The 13,107-nt window shown below is 34.4% G+C and overlaps 1 protein-coding gene across 3 annotated transcripts in view; it reads left to right on the forward strand.

The window, feature by feature from the left end:
* The window catches only part of TMTC2 (transmembrane O-mannosyltransferase targeting cadherins 2), a 526,397-nt gene extending 513,530 nt beyond the window's left edge, over nucleotides 1-12,867 (forward strand). For all 3 annotated transcript variants that reach the window (XM_074270881.1, XM_074270880.1, XM_074270882.1), the window contains one exon: nucleotides 10,032-12,867. In XM_074270881.1, coding sequence (XP_074126982.1) covers nucleotides 10,032-10,211 — 180 coding nt within the window. In that variant the 3' untranslated portion in view covers nucleotides 10,212-12,867. The remainder of the gene's footprint in view (nucleotides 1-10,031) is intronic.
* Nucleotides 12,868-13,107: the final 240 nt, after the last annotated feature.

The following is a 13,107-nucleotide window of genomic DNA, read 5'->3' on the forward strand; positions in this document are numbered from 1 at the left end:
AGCTGTAGGCCCAAATCTTGCCTCATAGCTGCTAGTTGTATAATACTGGCAAGTCTCTTTGAACGTCTCTGGTCCTTAGTTTCTTCATTTACAAAACAGAGGGTTAAAGTTTGTGACCATTAGGGTTTAAAGCTACAATCCTAAGATTTTTAATTGTTTAGTCATTTCAATTGTGTCTGACTCCTTGTGAACACATTAGAGGTTTTCTTGGCAAGGATAGTGGGGTAGTTTGGCATTAGCTTCTCCAGATCACTGTATAAGTAAGGGAACTGAGAAAAAGAGGGTTAAGTGACTTGCCCAGGATCACATACCTAGTATCTGAGGCCAAATTTGTACTCAAGAAGATGAGTCTTCCTGAGCTCCTGATAGAGCTGGAACTCTATCAATAGTTCATATTGTGAATTTCTTTTCATGCCAACTACCTGCCTTATTAACTGTTCCTATTATTATAAGAATGATGTTGCTGTCATTCAATGTCATATTTGCTTAGATTGTCTGGTGTCCTCTCCTAGGAATTCTTTTCGCAAAAGAACTAGTAGAGATTTTAAAAAACAGAGTATTCATATATGCTTTTGAGATAGAATGTGATTTCTTGCCTTTTATTGCCATTCTCTTGGATAAGAGTTGGGCATGATAGGAGCAGGGGAATTAGTCTCAGGTGAGCATTAATGAATGCTCATTCATTAATGAATGATTCATCATGTAGTCAAAATGCCCAGCCTGGGCATTGTAGTCACTACCTAGTCATTTATTTATTCATTCTTTTACTCATCTATTTGTTTCTTGTTTACTTATTTATTCATTTATTCAATTTTTACTTAGTAGGCAAGTGATTCACTCTCTTCATTGACTTAGTAATTCTTCTCTATACAACCATGGATGAACTCTCAGCATCATTCTTATTGTAACATAAAACTTGATCCTTTGCTTCCATACTCTTTCTTTTGTTTTCTATGAATATTTTAGTTTTTTCCCAATTACATGTAAAAACAATTTTTTAACATTTTCGAAAATTTTGAGCTATAAATTCTTTCCCTCTTTTCTTTTCCTTCTCCTCTTAGAGAGTAATCAATTTGTAATAAATTATACATATGCAAAAATGTAAAACATTTCCATATTAGTCATTCTATACTCTGTAAATGATTATTCAAGCACTTTGAATTTTTCCTTAAAAATGAATAAATATCCGTTTTCTCCCTCTTACTACCATGCAAATGAAAAGAACAAAACCTTTATAACAAATATATATAGTTAAGCAAAATAAATTATAGTTTTATATTGACCATGTTCCAAAATATATCTTACTCTTCTCTTTGAGTCCATCATCTCTCTTTCAGGAAGTGGATAACCTGCTATATTATGGGTTCTCTGGAATCATGAGTAGTTCTTGTAATAGATAGAATTCTTATTTTTTACAAAATCATTTTTTGTTATATTAGTACACACATACACACACACACACACACACACACACACACACACACACACACAATTTGTTCTCCTGGTTCTACTCACTTCATTCTCTATCAGTTCATACAAGACTGCCCAGATTTCTCTGAAATAATCCCTTTCCTCTTTTCTTACTATGCACCAGTATTTTATTTCATTCATATGCCAGCATTGGTTCAGCCATTCTCCAGTTCATGTTGTAGCTGCAGTCAGGCAGTTGAATGGTTAGTATGTGCAGGGAGTTCCAGGCATGATCTGTTTGTCCTTAATTCACCAAGCCAGGAACAATGAATTAAAGTTGTGAAGAGGCAGATTCAGATTCAATATCAGGGACCACTTTCCAGCAATTTAGGACTATGGAAAAGTGGAATGGTCTGCTTCAAGAGATGGTGGCTTCCCCCTCCTTAGATGGTCTCTATTAGACCTTGGATGATCATTTGTTGGATAGCTAATACTATGAATTTCTTTCTTGCCTGGGTAAGGCTAGATGACCACTGAGGAAATTGGCATCTCTCAATTTCTCAATCTTTCAATACAGCTCAATATGTAGTCATCCACATTTTTTAAGCAACTTAATTAAACATTTTGAAATATCCGATAGACTTTACACTCCTTGAAGGAAGAGGCCATTTTTGTTTGTATTACAAATGCTTGCCATATTGAAGATATTTATCAATACTTGTTGAATGAACCCACTTATCTGTACCCATCTCTTCAATCACAATTGCTTTAACTCCCTAATACCATGCTTGCCTTACTACCGAGGTGCTGTATTTGGCCAGAATTGGGGGAAGGGGGACTGCCCTTAGTAGAAGAAGAGAAACAATCCCCATTGACATTGGACTTTGGCCCAACACATGATTTTAATTCTGATGCTTTCTCCCTGGAGCTAAAGAATCCTCAAAAGACCATAAGAATATCACAATAGGGGCTGAATTCCCCATAGACTCTGAAAGACGTCATTTACTGCCTCAATAGAGCTGCTAGTCAGACCATTTGATGTAAAGCATCTGTCCTCTTTCAGGAAATGAGTGAAGATCTGTTTCTCCTTTGGAGTCTGTGGAGAAGTAGGTGCTGTCATTTGTTGTGCAGAGCTACGAGCCCTATGTTAGAGCTGCTGACTGCCTTTGTTAATGTGCTGAAAAGTTTCATCAGCTGTCTTCAATAAAAGACAAAGTGTGTAAGGAAAAACATCAGCGATTAGGGCTGGTTGGCTGTTTTTCTGGCCTGTGAGTTACAGCTGGCAGAGAGTGTTGACGCCAATGTTTAATCAGGCATGCAGTCACCTGAAGTCCTTGCATTTGGGTTATCAAGCTAAAGTAGGCGGTCTTTTGTTTGGATCATCCACAGCTGCTTATTTGCTCATATGGAAACTTTGCTTACATCTTCATCTTTCTCAAACAAGCACGTCTAGCTTCTTAATTATTTAAAAAAAAAAATCATTGAAATAATTGCGTAGTTGAAAGACTTCCTTTTATTTTTGCACTAGGTAGGGAGAATATAGAATCATAAGGACATTGATTTAGAGCTGAGAAGAGCCTTAGAGGTCATATTATCCAACCCCTTCCTCAACCTCCACCTTTTTTTTTTTTTTTTTTTTTTTTTTGGTAGATGAGTAATCTAAGTCCCCAAGAGAAGAAATGATTTCCCTAAGATTACACAGGCAGTTCAAGTCAAGGATGAGATTTAATTTAGCTTTCTTTACTTAGATTCTTAAATTCCTATAAAAATCTTTATTTTTAATCATTTTTATTTATTATATTTATATATTTATTTATTATTTATTTTTAAAAAAACACAATACAGAACTAAAAGACTTCTTGAAGTCAGAAAAGCCTTTGCCTTGCTGCTGAAAATATTTCTGACTGAAGACTTCATCGCTCCCCCACTCCACCCTCTGGCATTTGGGCTCCTACAGTACCAAATTACTATGCTAAATATTCTTGAGTTATGTAGAAGTATATAGTACAGTATACCTTGAACTTTAAGATTGCATAATCAACTTGTAGAGACAGGACACATATGCAGGAAACAAGGAGAAATGAAAGCTAGAGTTTTATGGTTTGTTTTATCAATAATATTTTATTTTTCCAAGTACATGTCAAGATAGTTTTCAGCATTCATCCTTTTAAGAATTTTGAGGTTGTTTTTTTTCTTTCCCTCTCTCCCTTATTTCCCTTAACCCAAGAGTGCAAGCAATTCGATATGTTAAACAAGGGTAATTCTTTAAAACATATTTTCATAGTCATCATATAATGCAATAAAAATCACACCAAAAGGGGAAAACCATGAAAAAGAAAAAGCAAACAAACAAGCACACAAAAACATGAAAATATGCTTCACTCCATACGCAGTCTCCATAGTCCTCTCTCAGGATGCCATGGCATTTTCCATCAACTCTATTGGGATTTCCTTGAATCACTGCATTTCTAAGAAGAGCCAAGTCCATCACAATTGATCATCACATAATCTTATTGTTACTGTATACAAGGTTCTGGTTCTGCTCACTTCCCTTAGCATAAGTTTATATAAACCTTTCCAGGATTTCTCCAATTAGCTTGAAAAGCTGGAGTTTTTAACAGCATTGTTTTTTTTTTTTTTTTTTTTTTTTTTTTTTTTTTTTTTGTTTTGTTTTGTTTTGTTTTGTTTTGTTTTAATAACCAAAAGTAGCCAGGAAAGTGACAAAGTAACTATACCTGGTCTTAGGGAGACCTAAGTTCAAATATGACCTGTGACACTAATTGTATGATTCTGGGCAAGTCACTTAATTTCTGTCTTCCTCATTTTTTTTTTTTTTTCAAATCTAAAATGAAGATAATAATAGTACCTACTTCCCAAGATTGTTGTGAGGATCAAATGAGATAATATTTGTTAAGGACTTGGTATAATGCCTGGCATGTGCCATAATTAATGTTTATTCCTTCCCCCACTTCACTAGGGCATGATGATAAAATAATGGGATGCTTATTATTGTTCTTCTTTTCCCCAATGAATATGCTGTGAAATCATCATTGTCCCATCAAAGTGTCACATTGGAGACTGTACATTATATATATTAAACTTGTTGTCATTGTTACATTTTGTTTCTCAAAATTCATTCTTGGTGGCAGGTCTCCATTCTTTTAGGGTAGATTTGATTTGGGGAAATGTATAAGAAATTTTTGGCGGCAATCTGAATTCCATTTTGGTGATTTTAAAAAGTATGTATAAAATAATGAAACTGATTTCTTCCTGTGGATATCATAACATCCTTTTGAGGGCAGATTCAAAAGAAGCACTCTGATCATGTTTTAAACAGCAAAGTGTTATTGAAATAAATGAAGAGTCAGCCAAATGTGACATCTGAAGGACAGCATTCATTGGGCTATACAAGTTACACAAAAAACACAGGAAGAGCCTTATTGCTTTATAGTCACTTCTCAGCTAACAATGTCAACCAGATGCTTGGACAAGTAGGTTCTAGTTAATAAAAAAAAAAAGCAGGGTAAAAAAAAAAAAAAGTTTTTTTTTTCAATCCCTTTTGAAAATTTTTCTATCATATATGAAAAGTCAGCATGGGAAAACAAAGAAAAACTGAACTTATAGAAAAATGGCAAATCTCAATCTAATAACTTGTCTGACCGCAGGTAAGTGACATACCTCCTTGGGGCCTCAATTTCCTTCTTTGTAAAACAGGACATTTGGACCAAGTAACTTTTAAGATCTCTTTTAGCTTTAGAAAATGATCCTAAAATTGAGCCCCCTCTTCTATTCTTGTAAATGTACCAGGCTGTACTATTTAACCTTTTCTTGAAAATGTGGTATCTTGTGGTGCTTTAGTTTCATTATGCTGAATTTTATTGACCTTTTGCCCAGTTTTTTAGAAGGTACAGAAGATCGGATTGAATGTTCACCAATACCATAATCACAGCACAATAAGATTTAAAGCTAAAAGGCATTCATGGGATCACAGAGATAGAAACCTTCTACTCTATGAGTTCAGCTACTTCATTTTATAGAGATGAATAAGTTGAAACTCAGAGTGAGTGACTTGCTCAACATTACATAGATAGGCAGTAGAGATGAGATTTGAACCCAGGGCTTCTGACTTCAAACCCATTTCTCCTTCCTCTTCATCATGCTGCTTTCTCAACATCATCATCTACAAGTATTTTTAGTAAGAACATTTCAGATAATGCAGAATGTTGGAGGGGATGTGGGAAACTGGGACACTGATACATTGTTGGTGGAATTGTGAATACATCCAGCCATTCTGGAGAGCAATTTGGAACTATGCTCAGAAAGTTATCAAACTGTGCATACCCTTTGATACAACAGTGTTACTGCTGGGCTTATGTCCCAAAGAGATCTTAAAGAAGGGAAAGGGATCTGTATGTACAAGAATGTTTGTGGCAGCCCTCTTTGTAGTAGCCAGAAACTGAAAACTGAATGGATTCCCATCAATTGGAGAATGGCTGAATAAATTGTGGTATATGAATGTTATGGAATATTATTGTTCTGTAAGAAATGACCAACAGGATGATTTCAGAAAGGCATGGAGAGACTTAAATGAACTGATGCTGAGTGAAATGAGCAGAATCGGGAGATCATTATATACTTCAACAATAATACTATATTTTGATCAATTCTGATGGACGTGGCACTCTTCAACAATGAGAGAATCCAAATCAGTTCCAATAGAGCAGTAATGAATTGAACCAGCTACACCCAGCGAAAGAATGGGAGATGACTATGAACCACTACATAGAATTCCTAATCCCTCTAATTTTGTCCATTTGCATTTTTGCTTTCCTTCACAGGCTAATTGTACACTATTTCAAAGTCTGATTCTTTTTGTACAGCAAAATAATTATTTGGACATGTACACACACACACACACACACACACATATATATATATATATATATATAGATATAGATATATATAATATTTAACATGTATTGGTCAACCTTTCATCTGGGGGAGGGGATGGGGGAAGGAGGAGAAAAGTTGGAACAAAAAGTTTTGCAATTGTCATTGCTGAAAAATTATCCATGCATATATCTTGTAAATAAAAAGCTATAATAAAAAAAAAAAATTTAAAAAGAACACTTTCAGGCTGAAAGCTTCAAAATGAGGTGACCAGAATGGGAAGGGAACTCTAATCTTTGTCATATAAGAAACTAGAAATAGAAAGAACTGGGATTTTTTTTTTTTTTTAAAGAAAAGTTGGTTTGAGGAAAAGAAAATATGATAATCTGTCCTTAAAATCTTGAAAGATTGTTTTTACTTAAGTTTGTTCTTTCAATTAACAGATGTTAATTGATGTCCAATTTCCCAAACTTTAAAAAAAAAAAAAAAAGTAAAACAAAACCTTTTTTTTTTTTTTTTTTAAACAAATAAGCATTATCAAACCTAACTAATGGCCATAATTGCCATGTCCAAAAAAAAAAAGTTTGTCTCATTGTGTACTTTGATTCTTTTACCTATCAAGAAATGGTTGTTATATTTCATTATGGATCTTCTAGAATTATGCACAAATCAGATCTCTTAAGTCTGCCAAAGTTATTGGACTTTGCAATGTTATTGCTCTTGTATAAATTGTTCTGCTGAACATTGTGTACGGTAACAGCAGCATTGTGCAATGATGCAATGATAGTCTTAGCTCTTCTCAGCAATACAGTGATCAACTACAAAAGACATGAAGGAAAATATTATCCACAGAAAGAAATAGAGACTGAATGCAGATTAAAGCATACTATTTTCACTTCTTCCTTTTTTTTTTTTTTTTTCTTTCTCATGGTTTTTTTCCTTTTGTTCTGATTCTTCTTTTTACAACATGGTTAATTATGTTTAATATTACCACACATGTATAACTTATCTCAAATTGCTTGCCCTCAAGGGAAGGTGGGGGTAAAAAAATTGGAATTCAAAATCCTATAATAAGTGAATGCTGAAAAAATACCTTTACATTTAATTGGAAAAAAATAAAATACTTGGGGAGAATTAAAAAAAAAAAATGTTCTCCTGATTCTGCTTATTTTATGATGCATCAGTTTATGCAAGTCTTTCTAGTTTCTCTGCCCTTTCCTCATTTCTTTTACCACAATATTACATTCAAATGCTGTATTCAGTAAAACTTGTCCTATTAAAAATGGAATTAAGGGTCTGGATATTCTTAATGCTTACAGAGGACAGAGCTTAGCATAATTAAAGCTGTTCAAACTGAGATCAGATGACCATTTTTCATACATATTTTAAAGGGGATTTATGTATGGGGTGAAGGATTTGGGTTAGATAACTTCTGAAGTTCCTTTTAAAGCTAAGTTTCTATTATTCTATATTATTTCATCATTTATAACTGAATGTACAGAGAGACAAAGAAGGAAAAAGTTATGATTTTGCTGTAATTTATATTAATTGTACATATATTTTCACCCATCTCAGAGATATTAAAAACGTAATAGTACCATGTCTGTCATCAAAGGACTTGGGCTCGAAATTTAGTCAATTTTCACATAATATTGAAATATTCAATTATAATGACCTTGTTTCTCAGGCATTCAAACTCATGCCTGAGAGTAGTCCAGGGTCAAGAGGATCCTAGTCTACAACTTTAAAGGTGAGCAAGCCATACACAGATAATTTAGTCTTTTCTATATAGCTCCTTGCTTGCAATTGAAAAATTGATTATAGCATTAACTTGACAACCATTACTTATCTTGTATTCTCTGCATGAAGGCAATGTGACTGTCACAGATGGAAAGTCAAAGGTGCCAACATTTAATAATAAATCTGCCTTTATCTTACTGTATGATCCCGTAAATCTGCCTTAGTTTCCTTATTTGTTAAGTAGAAATCATGGTGTTAAGGTATAGCTACAAAATTGCATTGTGTACATGTGTGAGAATAAGTCACAGTAAAAGTAAAAAACACAGAAAAGTACTTAACGTTTAAAATGATAAATATTTTTTGAGGTGTTTGAGCTCAATCCATAGTTTGTCACCTGGAAATCTGATTTTGCTCTTTAAAAGGGAGCAGTAGTAACTGAGATTTGAAATGTGTAATTATGAGACTGTCAGAATTTTTGCTTGCTATGTAGCCATCCAGAATGCACTGGGAAAAAGCACAGAGAGGAGAAGGAATAGCTTTCAGACTCCATATTATTTTTTTCCCTTTAAGCAACATTTTATTTCATTTGGTTTGGTTGATTGCTTGGTTGTTTTGGTTATGTTATAAGCCAATTAGGAGAACAAACTTTCTCAGAAATAGAGTAAGCCACAACTGAAGCTAGCCTTTAAAAAAACCCAAAAAACCCAAACTTTTATGATCTTGTGTATTAAATCTCAGTCCCGATTTCTGGTATTGGTCTTCAGGGCAGTGGACAGAGCACTGAACCTGGAATCAGGAAGACCTGAGTTCAAATGAAACCTGAGACATTAGCTATGTAACTCTGGGCAAGTCATTTAATATCTCTTTGCCTCAGTTTTTTTCACCTGTAAAATAAAGCAATAATAGCACCTATTTCCTAGGGTTGATGTGAGGATCAAATGAGATAGTTGTATAGTGCTTAGCACAGTGCTTGACAAATAGTGTTATATAAATGTAAGTTATGATTATTTATCAAATATAAATGTGGTTTAGGAAACTTCTGTTAGAAATGTTTCTCATTAAGCTAGAGCCGCATGTGTTTTATTTATTTCTGATTGCATAATTGTATGGGGCATAGAGACTTTCAGAGAACATGGAGGACCTGAGTTAAAAATCAAATCTTTTCTTTATATTGTATGTGTGACTTGTTTTTTTTCCGTTCCCTAGGCATTTCTCTAATGTTCTAGGTTGCAGAGGAGATGCTGAATTAGTAAAGGGACCATCTATCTCTTGGAATTCTCCGTATTAATGAAATTCTAGATCTAGCTCCTGTTTCAATTCTTCTATTTCTGACATTTTTTTCCTCCAGCAGTGCCATTAAGCATAAAGATTCTCAATTAACAGAAGGGGTGATTTTTGACAAAGATAGGCCCTTCATGCAGGACATTTGATAATTCCTGCTGAATTTTCTACTTTTCCCTCCTCCTCCCATAAAAACATGATTACCTTATTGCATCATTTTACATTTTCTTGGGATGGGAAGAATGTATGCAGGTAAGAAACAGGATAGAAAGACACTTTTGTGTTTCTTTTCCCCCACTTATTTTCAAAATTCTTGGCACTGAATTTAAATAAAATTCAATTCTTTCCTCTGAAATAGTACCACTTTTAACTTTTCTTCCCAAGAAAAATATGGTCCTACTAGATTCCCACATATAAAGTCTTCACGTATTGTCTGTGTATCCCCATTAGAGGAAAAAAAACAAACACAAAGACAATAAATCCTTTTTTTCCAGGCTCCTGATCCATTTAAGGAATGAAGTACACAGCAGCTTGGTGAAAACTTTTCTTCTAGTTTTCTTGGTCTATTTGTATAAATTGTAAAATTGCTTCTATGAAATGCCTCCAAGACATAAGGGAGTAATTTGCATAAGTGACTGAAGTTTTTGTCTTGAAAGAAAGGAAACTTGAAATGCCCTCTTAATCGTTTCCCTTCCTTTCTCCCTCTCCAGTATCCGGCTGCCCTGATGAATCTTGGAGCCATTCTCCACCTCAACGGCCGGCTTCTCAAAGCGGAGGCCAACTACCTGCAGGCCCTCCAACTGAAACCTGATGATGTCATCACCCAATCCAACCTCCGCAAATTGTGGAACATCATGGAAAAACAAGGATTAAAGACTTCTAAGACATGACCCAGGAGGCTAGAAACATCTTCTCTTTTTTGATTCCAAGCTGACTTAAAAAAAAAAACAAAAAAACGGAACAGGACTTCCAGGAGGTGGTGTGACAGAAACTCCCAATGGACCTCATGCTCAAGAGCAGTGGTCATCATGGCTTCAGGGAAGATCTAAGCTTGCTTTTGGCACCAGTTATGCCAAAAAGGGAAATGATGGGAACCTCATGAAGGATTTGTCATCCATTAAAGACAAATTCAATCCGAGCGCTTAAAGCTGAAAATTTTGGTCTCAAAAAGGAATCTGAGTTAGAATTTTGCTGGTTTTCTATTCCAAATTTGAAAATAAGCTTCTTTATTCAGCACTGTGAGAGGACAGCACAGCATTCCATCTATCTATCCATGGGAAGACAAAACAAATGGTTAAGATAGTAATCTAAGGTATTTGTAGAGATTATAATTGATGAACATTGCATTTGCAATCTGTCCTATTGCTGCTGCCTCTCTCCTTAGGGCAGGCTGCTTATCAATTCCAGAGGCTTACAGAACTATTTTTTGATAGGATCTGTCAGACTTACAGCTCCTCCTTGACAAGTGCACATCATATTTTTTTATTATTTTGATGTCACTAGCTTCACTATTCCAAGCAGTGCTTCCTTTGCCTGTCCTAGAAACAATAAGCAATATATAGCTAATCATGTACCCCCTGTAATTGTAACAGGGTGAAAGACACCACATGTAATCCTTTTTTTCTTTTTAAATTTCAGTGGTTAAACCATAATTATCACCAACTTCCCTTCCCCCCGAAAAAATTTTTATATCAGTCTGTTTAATGGGATTGTTATACTTGCTAAAAATTATTTTTAATTTTGAAACCACTGTATAATTTCCCCAGATGAAATATAACAAAAAATAAACAAAACTATCCATTCAAAATTCAATCTGACGCAAAAACTCAGTCATAGCAAAATTTACAAATCTAATCTAATCACAAACTAACCAGCAGCTATTAAGGGAAAAAAAATTAAACAAAACAAAACAAAAAGAACATGTTTAGTACGACCCAGAAGAGGTTGCTTTAAAAAAATAAAAAAGATTAGATTGAAAAGCTTGAGTAATGAGGGCTCCTAATTGTGTAGCACCCAAACAGTTGGGTCTAATACTCAGTCAAAAGGTTAACTGTTTACTTCTTGACTGCATGACCAAGAGCAATGTTGTTGCATTCTTGCAGCTTGGATTTATGCTACCAAGTTATACTCTTCCTGAATGACTTATAAAAACAATTCATCTGGAGCTGCAGTACTTTGGAGCTATGGCTCATATTTTTCTAGGTCATTTGCCAAATGTTCTCCTTCCTTCAGAAACACCATCTTTCATGAGTAAATTTGCCATTCCCTTTAATTATCTATCTATCGGTGGCTACCTGGGTGCTCACTTTGTAAAAGCTTTGGCTTTTAATATAAAGTGTGGGAGGTCATTGATAGATGCTCCCCACAAGTCACATTCTACTTTGATACTAAAACTCAGCTTAGTAAAATTTCATCCCATTACAAGTACTTCTTGGAGAAAGTACCTGTAGAATTCTATATGTATTTATTTATTTATTATTTGACCAGCGTGAAAACAAAATAAAATAATAAAACTTCTGTTAATCCAGTCCTCTACATATTAGAATAGTTTTTTCTTTGCTTTATCTTTCACACTTCATTTTTATATGAAAACTGCTAAAAGGGAAATGGGACATCCACATAAGTTATTGTACATTGTCTCCAAACACCATATTTTTTTGTTTGTTTGTTTCTTTTTGTTTTTGACTAGGCGGGAGAGCACAGTGAAAGAAATCATTTTAATGTACTCTTCTTGTGGCATTATTTTTTCTTAAGCTTGGTAAGGCCAAATTGTATGAGCATTTTCTAAATAAGGTCAGTATGAGGATCCTTTCAAAGAAGATATGTTAATTATCCTGAAGAATATTGAGATAAAATGGTTTAAAAATGAATGATTATCAAATCACAGTGTTTTCCTAATGAGGCATAGAAGCCTGAGGTAAATCTAAGATGGTGGGTGGAAACATGTTTTTCTTCTACCACTGCTTCATGGCAAAAATTTTAAAAAGTGAATTTAATATAAAGATATGAAAGAATTCAGTGTTTAACTGTGGTATTTATTTAAAATGGTTATTGAACTTTGGTTGCTTCCTGGTCATAACCCCTCACTGTCTTTTTTGTTCTACCTTTCAAATTGTTGGTTCTTTAGAATGTCCATTGATCACCCATTAGAGTCACTCCAAGTTGACGTAGCATCTGCATAGCATTATGGACTGGATTTGTGTCAAAAGATGTGAGGATATTTAAGAATGTCCCTGATGCTTTCCAGTTACAGGGCTGGGCTCAATAACTAACCAACTTTGGGGGGGGGGTGAAGAAGTTAAAAACATGATCAACAAATATGTGTCTCTGCTCAGGGATTTATGGTGGATTATTGCAGACAGTGCTAAAAATAAATAAATAAAGAGCACAAGACAAGTTTACTAAATTAAAATTTTATTTTTTGAGAAACTGTTATTTGTATAAATTATCAAGATTTGTAGGCTTTCCTTTTGTAGAAATAATTGTTTTATGTGCCAGAGAAGAGAAATTCAATTTTGTTTTCAACAATAAAGCATTGATAACAAATACAGTGTGTTGCAAAATTTTTGTCCATTGTAGGCATGTAATATATACTTTCATTTTAATATGCCTCATTAAGAAAAGTGTATTAGCCTATTGAAAACTTCTAATTTAGATTCCTGACTGGCAGTTTCTTCCCTTTCTGATCCTTTTCCACGCAGCAGCCAGAATCCGCCTTCCTTAAGCACAAATATGATCATATCTTTCCCCTACTCAAAAACCTTCTGTTATTGCCTAGTGCCCTGG

Source organism: Sminthopsis crassicaudata, chromosome 5 (assembly GCF_048593235.1).
Source record: "Sminthopsis crassicaudata isolate SCR6 chromosome 5, ASM4859323v1, whole genome shotgun sequence".
NCBI lineage: Eukaryota > Metazoa > Chordata > Mammalia > Dasyuromorphia > Dasyuridae > Sminthopsis > Sminthopsis crassicaudata.